This window comes from Marmota monax, unplaced genomic scaffold (genome assembly GCF_021218885.2).
Source record: "Marmota monax isolate L192 unplaced genomic scaffold, Marmota_monax_Labrador192_F-V1.1 WCK01_AAM20220418_F8-fsc00173, whole genome shotgun sequence".
In the NCBI taxonomy this organism is placed as follows: Eukaryota; Metazoa; Chordata; class Mammalia; order Rodentia; family Sciuridae; genus Marmota; species Marmota monax.
The window spans coordinates 3,722,452-3,735,805 of NW_026694620.1; the positions used below are offsets into that span (position 1 = coordinate 3,722,452).

Genomic DNA, 13,354 nt, shown 5'->3' on the forward strand with positions numbered 1-13,354 from the left:
TTAAATCAATTTGCAGAGCATCAGTTTTAATGAGCTAAGAGTGGGGATAATACCACATAGGTTTTGCAAGTTGCAGCTCCTATTCAACTTAATTACCTCTCTCTGCGGATTTAACATCAACCAGAGCCTTAGACAAAGGGGAATTTCATCATGTTTCCAGAGCTCTGCATGGTAGGTATATGCCTACAGACCAGCCTGTGCTAAAGGAGGCAGCAACCATCAAAATTGACATAACCATGGTGAAGCTGTCAAACGAAAGGTTCTAACAGTGATACCTGGTAAGGCACAAAATACATGTGAATGCTACTACCACTGTCACTGTTCAGAGAGCTGTGTGGAGGGGGTAGGGGCATCACTGCAGAGGACAGCTTAGTCCTCCTTCACCCTAGGCCATTGCTCCTGCCAAGGGCTGTCATCTGACCACACTGTGTTGGCAGATGACACCAAGGAGGAGGGGGAAGCATCTTTAAGCTCTTCTTTCAATCAAACCTTGAGACCCAGCTGCCCCAAGCATGGAAGGCCGTTTTCTATATAAGGTATAGGGCTGGTGCTATAGGTTTAGAGATCTGAGGACATGACCCCTGTCAACCAGAAGTTCACAAACTCTTTAATACAAAACCTGTGACAAGGCTTAACTGTAGGCACAGAGAGAAGCAGGGTTAATTCCACCAGTGAGCATAAGGAGGTGAAATTTAGTCTTGATTAGTAACTAAAACTCCCAGAAGTACATCTGGGGACTGGGTTTGAGGGCCAAAGGGCCTGAGCCAAATAGAGCAGCAAGAAAGTCAAGGGCCTGTGCAGGCAGAACGGGACTGGTCCACCATAGCCTGCGATGGCAGTGCCCAGGAAGGAGACTTGGGATGCCTTGAGAGCCCAGCTAAGAAACTCAGGTTGTGGTGGAGAGCCACACATGACTCTCCAGAAGAGTGGCCCGATCAGATCAGGTCCACAGAGGTGCCTGGCTGCCACTGGTAGGATGAACAGGAAGTGAGTCAAAAAGTGAATTTCCACCCTTAGGGAACTGACTGGTCTGGACAGAACCTTGGAAGTCAAGCAGCAGAGTCAACTTCTGACCAAGCTTTCCTCAGATGCTTATAATCAACCACAGGCCAGGCACTGTGGCGCACTCCTATAATCCCAGCAGCTTGGGAGGCTGAGGCAGAAGGATCACAAGTTCAAAGCCAGCCTGAGCAAATTAGTGAGGCCCGAAGCAAAAAAACAAAAAACCCATACATACATGTGTGTGTGTGTGTGTGTATATATATATATATATATATATATATATATACATACATACATATATGGCTGGGGATGCAACTCAGTAGTTAAATGCCCCTGAGTTCAATCCCTGGTATCAAAAAAATAAAAATAAAAAAAATCAACCACGGGGGCATTTGGATGTTCCAGATTGACCCAGTTCAGGGCAGACCACTCACCATCCCACCTCTTCCACCAGTCTCCATCCCCTGTGGGACCTGACACACAGAATTTCCCACCTTGCTTGTTTTTTCCTATTAGCTTCACACTTTCATATCAATACCAAAGGACACCAATGAGGGGGTCATTTGCACCTTCCCACTGACAGTGGGAGCTGGGGTTACTTCATCAGGAGCAGACAGCAGCGCAAGGAGACTTCCAAATTCACTGGACTTTATATGGAAAGAACTATTTTTCTTTCCAAAATTCAAAGATTTATGCCATATCAATTTAACAAAACAAGATAACTAGCCTAACAATGGATTCAGTTGGGCCAAGTAGCTCAATGGTAGAGCACTTGCCTAGGATGTGCAAGGCCCTAGGTTCAATACCAGCACGCAAAACAACACACACACACACACAGATTCACTGCAATGATGTGGATTTTAAGCTGTCCTTGCTGACTATCCTATCTACTTCCATTTATAAACCTTAAGGTATATTCAAGCTAAATTTATAGTGCCACATGAATAGGATGTTAAAAATAAAATAGGGGGGCTGGGGATGTGGCTCAAGCGGTAGCGCGCTGGCATGGCATGCGAGGTTCGATCCTCAGCACCACATACAAATAAAGATATTGTGTCCACTGAAAACTACAAAATAAATATTCAAAAAATTATCTCTTTAAAAAAAATAATAAAATAAAATAGGGTACACAAAGTATTTAGTGACCTGCTAATGCTTCCTAAAATTTCTATCAGTCAATGCAAACAATTATTTCTCCCCCCAAAAAACAAGACCCTGACTCAGAGCAATTTTCTGCACAGCCAGAAAAAAAAATTTTTTTTTTTTGATAGGTGAATTAACACTTGTCACAAATCAATGTGAAGTGCATTACTATACCTTCATAATATATTGATGTACATTAGGCTTATGAGTTCTCAAATTCGGGGCACACAAGCCCAGAATTAACAACCAAGTGATTTGTTAAAGACTAATTCACGACATTTTTAACAATTCAGATCCTTGTTTAATGACAATTTGAAAAGGGATCATTTTCTCACTGACCACTGGTGACCTTTAAACTGTCAGGTGACACTTTAAAGTCTTAAGGCTTTTGCTTCTGCTGAAGTTTGGGGGTTTAAGTCAACTCACAAATTCCTGGCATCTAGAGTCACAACTTAACAAACTGATGTAAAGTTTCTCCCTTCCATTAGTTTTACCATTTGATATGAATAAAATTGAAACATTCAATTTCTGTGAGATGTTTGAACTTAGAAGTAAAAGGAAGCAGAGAATTATAGTTCACACACATAATAACTGAATCTTCGAATTATTAAAAAGGCATTTTATTATAAATACATTTTAGTTGTAGCAGTAAAATACATTTTGTGTTACCATGAATCTTTTAAAACAAAAGAACTTCACTGAGACAATGACCACACTGTAGGAACTGTAGACCCCAAGTTCAAAATTTGTTCTAAGGAACTGAAGTAGCTAAAGTAATTCCAAAAAACTAGGTTAGAAAAGAAGAGACACAGACAAGGAAAGAAGAAAATAAAAATCCTAGAGAGTAGCTTTGGGGTTATTTTATGGTACAAAGTCATTTTTACTTTAAAGAATAAACTCTTCAGGTATTAGAGCCTCTTAGATGAGGTATCATTTACTGCAAAGAAAAATAATTATGCTCAATTCGGTGGCTGTATAACCGGTGCTTCAAAGAGATGGAAACGGACCAGTTCAATTTTATATGGCCTCCTTTAGGAAAGCTTTCCAATAAGAACCAGTATGAATTTGCTAAGTAACTGATCCTATGAAGTTGGATGAACAAGTTAGAGAACTGTATTTTTGAAGCATTAAAAAAAAAAAAATCCTGTGTCAGTAATAACAGGACCCTTTAATAAAATGCAAAACCCATTACCTTTATAATTTAGAGAAGTATTTTAATCACCATATTTACCTAGGATACAACTACTACATATAACCAGTACCTTCATGGGCTTCAAAGAATCAGGTCAGATGACTGGCACAGAAATCAGATACAGTACGTGATGTACATAATGTCATATACATGGATTTATAGGAGCAGGTGTGATCCTGGATATTCAGGACCCTTCCTCTGTAGTGAGAGGTGGGGGTGCTGAGAAACATCCTCAGGTGCGACACTTTGGAACTTTAGCCTGGACAAAAGTGCCCTCTGACCTACTGAAAGATATGAAGAGGTCTTTGCATACAAGGTATCATGCAAGGCCAAGTGTAAATAAACCAAAGCTCCCCAAGAGCTGGGACTACATAGAGGAACCTGTGCCCAACAGACCACCAACCCTCCCCAGAGGTCATCAAGCCTTTTAACTAGGAAGTACAGTTTGAAGAGTTCCACAGCCGTGCATTCTAGAAGTTGGTCATCATGTATACTTCTAGGCCTAAGTCATTCTATACTCTATTACCTTAAAAATAGATTTTATTTTTTTTGCTAGTTATCTCAGTAAATTCAAAGCCAAACTAAAAACCAGAAGCAGAGCCCACTACCCCCATGGTGCAGTCCAGGTTGGATATTAAAACAACACCACACAAATGTAAAAATATCCAAAGACCTGTCAGATTTACTAGGTGACAGGCAGTTTCTTTCTCAAAAATAACTTGCTCATACATGTATATTTATGAATAACTCATGCTGTGTAGGTGGTAGATTCCCCAAAACTGATTTGCAAACAGATTTTTTTAAAGGTAGCAAAGAAATCAGAAACAATTATTTATTTTCTGCCATAGACACCACCTCTCCCTAAAACCTGCTGGCATGGCAGAGAATCTAAAATAACTTTGTTAACCTGAGAAACACACGATTTGAAAAGCAAATCCTTTGCCCTCACCCTCCCCTCCCCCCGCCCAAAAAAAAAAAAAAAAACCTACAGAATACATTATTTGGGTATTATCTATCATTTTCAATGCTCCATGTCACTGCCATCTCAGGACAGGGACTCCTGTACTTAGTGCCTCGATAAATGCAAAGTGCACTCTCGTGACATGCTGATGGCTTCTTTCCATAATTCTCGTCTCCACGTGCAGGGATCATCAAGATCGACTCTAAGCACATCAAACACACACACAGCTTCCAGACCAAAGTCCAGGCAGCAGTGTACACAAAACCAACTCACCCCGGAAGTGAAAAAGCTCCTTCACCCTAATGAGGAAGAGCAGCACAGACCCCACTGGGGAGGAGAAGAGGGGTGGCAGCCAATCCAAAAGCAGAGTCTTTCTCCATGAATGTGCCACTCATGGCATCAGAATTATAAAAATGACTCAAAAGATCAGTTGTTGTTTTTTTATATTGAGTAAATAAATGCATGGCTGGAAAGACCTTCAGACTTTCTCTAGACCAGTGATTCTCAAAGTGTGGTCCCTGGACTGGCAACATTACTGGGAACTTGTTGCAAATGCCAGTGATCAGGTTCCAGCCTGCTAGAATCAGGAACTCTGGGGTGGGGTCCAGCAACCTGTGCTTCAACTAAACCTTGAGGTAAGTCTGATGCTGGCTAGAGTTTGAGAACCACTTTTTTTTTTTCTTTTTTTCATTTATCCTGTCACAATTCTAAAATCTTAAATAGGACAGGTTTGTATATAGATACTACTCTGTTGAAACCTATGTCATTTGCCACCCTTCCCCCTTATTTCTCAAACATTAACGTATTAATAAAAACAATTATTTTGTAAAACCAAAAATTTCTTAAAAGATAATATTGATTTCCCCTCCTATACATATTTCTAAGGCAGGCAATCACATGCTAATATGCAAAATAAAATACAGAAGAGACCTCATACATGAGGTAGAAATAGCTAAAAAGACTCCCCAAGAACATAATGAAAATTTCATAATATTGTTTAATGAACTCATAGAATTATATAAAACTTACTATGCTTTATGCTTAATATTTGTATCAAAATAAAATCTCTCTGTTGAACAAATCCCAAATAAAGTCTGGTCTAAAACTCTGATTACTGAAACTATATGAACATCTCTGGGTTTTCCTAACACTCCAGTTTTAGAAGGTCTAGAGTACCACTGTATAACTGGGTCTGGGATTTAACCACAGTTCACATTTGTAAGTCTAGATTCTTCTCTTCGGTACCTCCTTCAAAAACAATTTGGAGCTCTAACAGCTGTTTCTTTAAAGATCATTCAAAAGTTGATATTTTCAGGAAGTTCAAAACTTTTAAATGTTACATTAAAATTGGTTTTTAACATGTTTAATTCAATATTCTAGCTTAATGTAATAACATAATGCCATTTTCTACATGTGTTTTTAAGAACGTGAAACATTCATTAAGATTCTTTCTGTGCAGCAAAGGTCTTGAGATTGTTAATTAAACAGGGGTGAAAGTGGTAAGTGTAAATTTAACAGCTTTACAGTAAACTTTCAGCAAATAAATGTCCACTCTCACATAGATGGACAACTGGAGAAGCCTATCCTGCTGGGCACTGTGAAGACTGAGGTGCCACCTACTCTGACTCCTTTACAACGTGTGGCCACCACCACCAGGTGATATTTTGAACAAGATAAATTATAAAACACCGTCCAGGGATTTCTAGCTTCTAGGCTGTCTGAACATGGATCATGGGATAGGAGGGGAGAGACAATCAGACCCATGAAGACTTTGCCTCAGGATTCAGGAAGACACCCAGGGTGATGTAGAAACTGAGGACTTTCTCATGTTAAGGGGACTGTTAGCCAGAAATGAGGTCTGGGAGATCAGAGCAGATACATTATGACAAACTGAGGAGCTGGAAAGAGGAAAAAAGGAGATGGTCGACCTAAGTGACTGTTTAAAGCAGCAATTCACCTTTTGATATATTCAACGTTTTTAACATGTCTTTTGTGAATTTTTCTGGGATTCCTTTTTATAAAAACAACCTCACGATGGAACAATGCTACCATGGCTGTTTCTTTTTAAATGGCTATTTCAGGAAATCTAATTTTCTTAATAACCATACTAAAATTGATCTGGATATTGTTTTCACACCCTGACTTTTTGCCAAGATGGCTAGAGATACATTCTTTTATGAGTATAGCTTTGCTCTTGAGGTGAAAAATATTGAAAACATATAAAATCAACTACACTAGAACACCACAATACTATATATTAATTATCTCAAAGTTAGAAAATTCAGTTAGCTTTCTCAGCAACTTCAATGCCTTCATAAACAAGGAAACTATTTTCATAAATAGGTCTTAAGGTTGCTGTGTTTAAGTAGGTAATGCTTAGTCAGTGGGAATTCTACTTATTTTACTTATTCTGCAGTTATTTGAACTGAAAAGACCAGTTGATGTTTACACCAAACCTGAACTTACTCTAGAGTCTCTGATGATAAAAACATACTGCCAGCAGTTTGGTATTTCACAGACACAAGATGACCTGGACAAAAAGCAAAGCTGCGTGAAGAAAGGAAAACTGGGGTTATGTTAGTTTAAATGGTCAATAATTAACTACTGGCTAGTCAAAAACAAAGCTCTGCTCTAACAATTTGACAAAGCATATGCCAAAGCAACAAACAAAACACCGGAAAATATCCACATTACAGTGAAAAAGGCTCTTCAAATCTTAACAAAAATGCATTTTTAGATCAGGAAAAAAAATTAGCATGAATACACACTATTACCCAAAAGAATTGAAGATTAAAAGAAAACATCTTTAGTTGCACTGAAATTAAAAAGTGAAATGAATAAAAAATAGTTCTGGCAAGAACAAGGAAACTTCAGAGTGATTCAAAGAACAAAGAAGCAAAAAGAAACCATGCGAACAATCAACCTCTGTTTTGGAAAAGGAAGTTGGTAATAATTGGTATTATCTCAGAGCTATCATCAAGTTTTCTTGAAAGTGTGTCTATGTTTTCATTCTGAGCTCTAAGGTTGAACCTAAGATATGGAATAAAAAAACAAGTTATTTTTATAAGTATGACTTTTGTGTACCTGCTAATCGTACCCAAATGCTGCTAAAGAGCATAGAAGCCAAGCCTCATTTCAATGGAAACTTGCAATGATTCTTGTAGCAAGACTTGCTCAAAACCATTACAAGACACTGTGCATGAAAAAGATTCTTTAAAGCACAGTTGGAAAGAGGGCATTAAACTGAGAAAGAGGAAGCTTGTCAGGGGTTAAAATGAGCATTTAATCCAGAATGACAAAAGTGTCGGATGGAAGCATTCAAATCCTTGGCTAGCTGTAGAAGAGGGAGATGAGGAATGCCTGGGCACTTAGAGCATGGACTAATAAATAGCTCTGATTGTTCATTTTAGAAATAACTGCTAAAGAAGAGAATGGCAAAGCCACTTACCAGCTTCCTTAACCCACTTCCCTCATCAATACATTTATATGAGGTGGTGTGCACATGACCTCCTTAACTAAACAGACACATAAATAATTTAAAACTGTTGAAGATTCAAGTACGGAAAACAGACAATGAGGCGATAACCTCATGACAAGAGGTTAGCAGAAGGCCCAGACAGTACAATTCTGTCTTCATATCATCAAAATGCTTTGGAACATTCATCCAGCTTGGGTTGTCCTGCATACTGCATGGGTGTAAGGGGAAATCATCACTGATGGGACAACTATCTTTCACAGACATCTCACATTGGGGTGACCTAATTTTCAATCAGGCTATGTCTTGAGCTTTGTATAGAGTTCCAAATACATAGCAATATGGCACAATTCTTCCTTCCTCTGGCTGAAGTAGGCTAAGCAAAACTGACATAGCTAAACGTGCTCATGTGACCTTGTACAGATAAAGCCAGGGCCATTGTTCACTCACTGGCTGCTTTCCACCTGTGACTGACACATCTGCAGTCTCCACGTTTACCTCTGCCACCCAGACAGAAACCCACATCACTCGCTATGAAGCCACTACAGATGAACGGTACTCTGGGCAGAAAGGTAGAACTGACATGAGGCACGCTTCATTTGTCCTGCAGCTTGCTATCCTTTAACCAAAGGCACACATTCATCCCAAATTATCTGAGGACAACAGGGAGCTGTAGCTGGCCAACAGGAACTAACCTCTAGTCACTTAAGAGATATAAGTAGCTTTTCTTTACCCTTGTCACTTTCAACCCTGTTTTAAAAATGTATTGTGAATACAGGATGGTCTATCAAAAGTAGTCTTCCAAAAAACTATTTTTGAATGGATCCTCAGGGAGGTTCAGTTCATATGAAATGTTCCCGGCCTTATCTTATTAAAAAAAAAGAAAAAAAAGTTACACTGTAGTTTCAAGATATCTCTGAAATACAAAAGTATCACTACTACATCAAGAAAATGATCAGGACATGCATTGCTTCAAATGTATAATAGGACCACAAATTTTAAGAGGGTAAACATTTTCCTTTGGATTTTACCAAAGTTCATTCAAAACAATTGTCAGACTGTAGAATATTTAAGACAGTTATTCAAATTTTATAGTTTTTTATAAGTTCAATAGGGATTTTTTAGAAGAATTGAAATACATAAAAACAAGAGTAGTTTCTGCCCCAAATTCTGATGAATTTTGATCAGTTTTTGACAAACATTATACTTTTTCTTTAATGATGTTCCTCAAACAAAACAACTAGCAAAATATTTGAATCGCCATGTATAATGTCACATTTTAATGTAAACATCAAATAAGGTACCAAAATTTTTACTGGAGGGAAAAAAAAACCCAAATCTTTAAGCGGCACAATTCTTTATACCACTGGAGTTGGGGGAAGCCAGGTTACAAACATTTACACATGCATAGTGAGAAAAAAAGGGTTTTACTAAATTCACGCATTTTTAAAATAGTTATCAAGTCTACTAAGCACCAACAATCCTAAAAATTTTTCAGCTTCATGATTTGTTTAAAAAAAAAAACACACTATCAAATTAACATTAAAAACAAGCTTGAAGTGTAGCTTGTCCAAAAAAATAACTAAGTATGCCAATGTTTTTCACATTTCAAAAAACAGTGGCACACAAAATACACCTGCAAAGAATGCCTTTAATTCTCTCCTACGGTGGATGGAGATTACAACAGCATATCACAGAGTCTAAAACTATAAAAGTTTCAGAATGCAGCATCCTGTCACAAAAAAAAAAAGCTGATAAAACTTAAAAGTATTTAGAAGATGCTGCCCCTTTATTAAAAAAATTTTAAATGAATTTGAGCAAAAATAACATACATTTGTACATCAACTGGCCATTTCTGGTACAGAAACCCAGCATATGGTAATATTATTGAATAAATGTAAATGCTACTTACAATTTTTTTTCTTTTTAAATACATTTTAGACAAACTTTTTTTTCTTTTTTTTTTATAGTTGCACAATTAACCTCTTAGCTGCTAGCTTGATGCAAACATATGTAACAATACACAAATTCAAAAATATCTTTTATTCTACATAAAAGCTGTCAAAATTCTGACTCACATCAAAAATGCAAAATAATGGAATATACTTTTAAAAAATTAGTTGCAAGTCTAGCAGCAAAGCAATCAAGTGAGAACATATTTAATATTAAAACAAAGGAAACTGTGCATCTATAGGTGAAGTCCAACTACCTTAATTCTATTCATACAAACAGAAATTAAAACATTCTCCCTTGAGGAAAAAAAAAGTGATTATTTAAAATAGGAGTAAAAGCCATTGCTGCCGGAGGAGCTCCCCAAGCTGAGTTCCTGGAACAGAGACAGGGGGTCACTGCTCTTCTTGGCCTGCTCAGGTGGGGGCCTGGGCTTGGGGGGTGCCCGCAGTGCGCTGGCGTAGGACATGGCTGGCTTGTTGCCTGCCGGACTCTGCTGGCTGCTGCTGTTGGCCGACTCTGCGATCTGCTTGTTGGGCATGAGGGGTGGGAACTGCCCGAGATGCTGCAGCATGTTATAGTTGAAGGAACTAGACACCTCGAGGTTTTCAGACTTCAGTTGATCCTCAGGGGGTTTGACAGTCTTGGGTGGAGCTAAAAGCAGAGAACAGCAACACTGGATTAAGGACCCGCCCGGTGGTGTTCACACGTGTCCCCAGCTCAGAGGCTCAGAGCTAGGAATCATCTCCAGGAACTTGGGGAGAGACAGTGTAGCCACAAGGTCAAACTCCGGCACAAAATGCTGCAATCACAACACATCTAACCAAACTCCTCTACCTATTAGACACATGAAACAACCATGGGCTGGGATAGCTAACCTGTAAAAACTAAAGGTCAAACATGAGTGGTGTGACTTTACCTTGTGTACAACCAGAGACATGAAAAATTGTGCTCTACATGTATAATATGAATTGAAATGCCTTCTGCTGTTATATGTAACAAATTAGAATAAATTTTTAAAAAACTGAAGGTCAAATGTGAAGCCTTGCTGAGAAATAAAAAATAATTTTTACAATTGTATTTTTATACTTATCATACTAGCTGCTCACAGATTGTAAATATGTTTTTGCCTTAAATAAAAAAGAGCTACATATGCAAACTTCAGATCAAAATAACTCAGAATACTATCCTAACTAATCAGTGGCACAGATCCCATTTGCTCACAGTGCCGTGCTTCCCTGTAATACAGTATCAGCAAGCATGGAGTAAGTGAGGGAAAGAAAAGGCTGTAAGCTGCCACATTCCCTATCATCTGCCTGACTTTCAAGACCTTTGTTTGGTTTCATCATTTCTAACCAGTGCTGTTGCCCACAAAACCATAGCTTTTTTCATTCTTTATCAGAATTTAGATAGACAGAGACCTGTAGCTCAGTTATGTGGAGCCCGCTCAAAGCCGTAAATGTGCAACTTAAACACACAGGAAGAAGGCAGAGCAATCTGAAGACTGATCCACAAAGAAGAGCAGAAGAAAGGAGTGAGTCCACAAAGGAAGCCATGGGGCCTGCTCAGGGAGGTCAGGATAATCACATCTAGTACCTGAGTTTTTACTAGAGGATAGGCACTTTGTGCTGTGTACTTTACATAGAATAAATATCTCAGAAAACCATCCAGGTCTTCTCATGCATCCAGTTGGCTTCCTGAACCTTACTGCCAATCAAAGTCTTTGTACTTGAGCTAGGCTGAGTCAGTTCTGTTTCCTGCAGGTGTAGCTCAAGACAACTACCAAATAGAGGGAGAATGGATATTTCCCTCTCTAGATCTACAAGTCTACAATATTTAACAAGGCTGTTCTACTCCTGAATTCAAAATAAGTTTAGAAAAAAAGAAAAAAGAAACCCTGTTGCTAGGAGTGGTGGCCCTGTGGTCCCAACTAAAGGGGAGCTGGACCAGGAGGATCACTAGAGCCCAGGAGTTTAGGGCCAGCCTGGCAACATAGTGAGACCCTCTCAAAACCAAGCAATCAACCCTGTTAAGATTACTTTATATATTTACACACACACACACACACACATATTAGTTGTCAATGGACCTTTATTTTATTTGTTTTTTTGTTTAGTTATGTGCAGTGCTGAGAATCAAACCCAGTGCCTCACATATACTAGGCAAGCATTTTACCACTAAGCCACACCCAGCCCGAGATTTCTTTTTCAAACCCATACTAGAATGGTTTATTATTTCCTAAAACACTGGTAAAACTTGATAGACACTACTTCACACCCAATATGACAAAGTTTTAAAAGCATTTTAACATCAGAAATAGTTGCCTGATAGTATCTGGAGTTCAGGCAAAAATATTTCATTTTTAGTATTTCATTTAGCCAATATACTAACTTTATGGTACTATTTAAAACTTATTTAAAAAATTGTTCAAGATTATTTTAAAGGATTTAATATTTTCCTAGAACACTTATCTCTTTTAATTTAAAAGCAACATGATATGACTTTCTTCATTCAAGAAACAAATCTCAAAACTCTTATGTGGTGGTTATTTTCTGTCTGATGTACCACCACCACTACATTTCTCTAAAATAAATAAACAACTCCAAAAAAACAAATGAACAAAAACAAACTTATGAACAAGAAGTTATGCTTCTGAATACTGGTGATTTTGAATTGATTTTTTCATCCTTAATTACTTTCATCTAAGAAAAACTAAATTTATCTCCCAGCAATAAAGAAAGTAATCATCAGCCTATATTTGCAGAAAAGACATAATAAATGACTTGAGCTTTAGGGGTCTGTTCAGGAACTTTCTACCCTATCAGCTCAGGTCAAATTTTAAATTATTTTGGCCAAATGCTAACCTAAAACTTAGGTGGAAAAAAAAAAGAAATGATGTTATTTTTTAACTTTCTTATAATAAACAAAATAATGCAAAAGTAACAAATTAACACCACTGATTTGTAATTTACATGTTTTAAATATGCTAACCTGAATGTATTTACATAATATCTTAAAAATGACTAAGCAACCCTAGGCAAAATACAGCTGCTTACACAAAGTAAGCATTGATGAATGCTGAAAGATGAAAATGACAATATCTCTTACTACGAAACAAAAGCAAAACCTTTCACATGTTTTTGCCCTAACACGACCACTGTTCTAAAAATATGCTTATGCAGCACTTTCTCAAAAATGGGTCAGTTACAGAAACAATCGATTCACATTCTAAAGATGAACAAAATTAATTTTGACGCTACCAGAACAGAAAGATCTCAGACTTGTTCACAGAGATCAGGGTCTATGGCCTCCAAAGAGAACACTGGAAAACTGAGGTAATAGTTTCTTTATGTTCAATATAATTTTTAAGAAAAGGGAACAGAGGAAAGATGGAAGGGAGTCCTGTTCTGAAGTCAAAGAGAAAAGCTCTGGACCTTCCAGGTAGAGTTCCAGTTCCAGAGCCTTCTCCACTCCCAGCCTCCCGCACTCTCTTGTTCATCAGCCGTGGACACCTGTGCCAACGTGTGGCTACACACAGGATTTCTAAACCCGATGGAACGCTGCTGGCCTCCCATGGCCACTGCATCATACAGTGCACTCTCCATGGCTTGCTGACAACCAACCCTTAAAA

General features: G+C 38.1%; 1 protein-coding gene across 3 annotated transcripts in view; it reads right to left on the reverse strand.

Moving 5' to 3' along the window:
- Window positions 1–2,749: 2,749 nt before the first annotated feature.
- The window catches only part of Helz (helicase with zinc finger), a 165,388-nt gene continuing 154,783 nt past the window's right edge, over window positions 2,750–13,354 (reverse strand). For all 3 annotated transcript variants that reach the window (XM_058572203.1, XM_046422612.1, XM_046422611.1), the window contains exon 33: window positions 2,750–10,377. In XM_058572203.1, coding sequence (XP_058428186.1) covers window positions 10,043–10,377 — 335 coding nt within the window. In that variant the 3' untranslated portion in view covers window positions 2,750–10,042. The remainder of the gene's footprint in view (window positions 10,378–13,354) is intronic.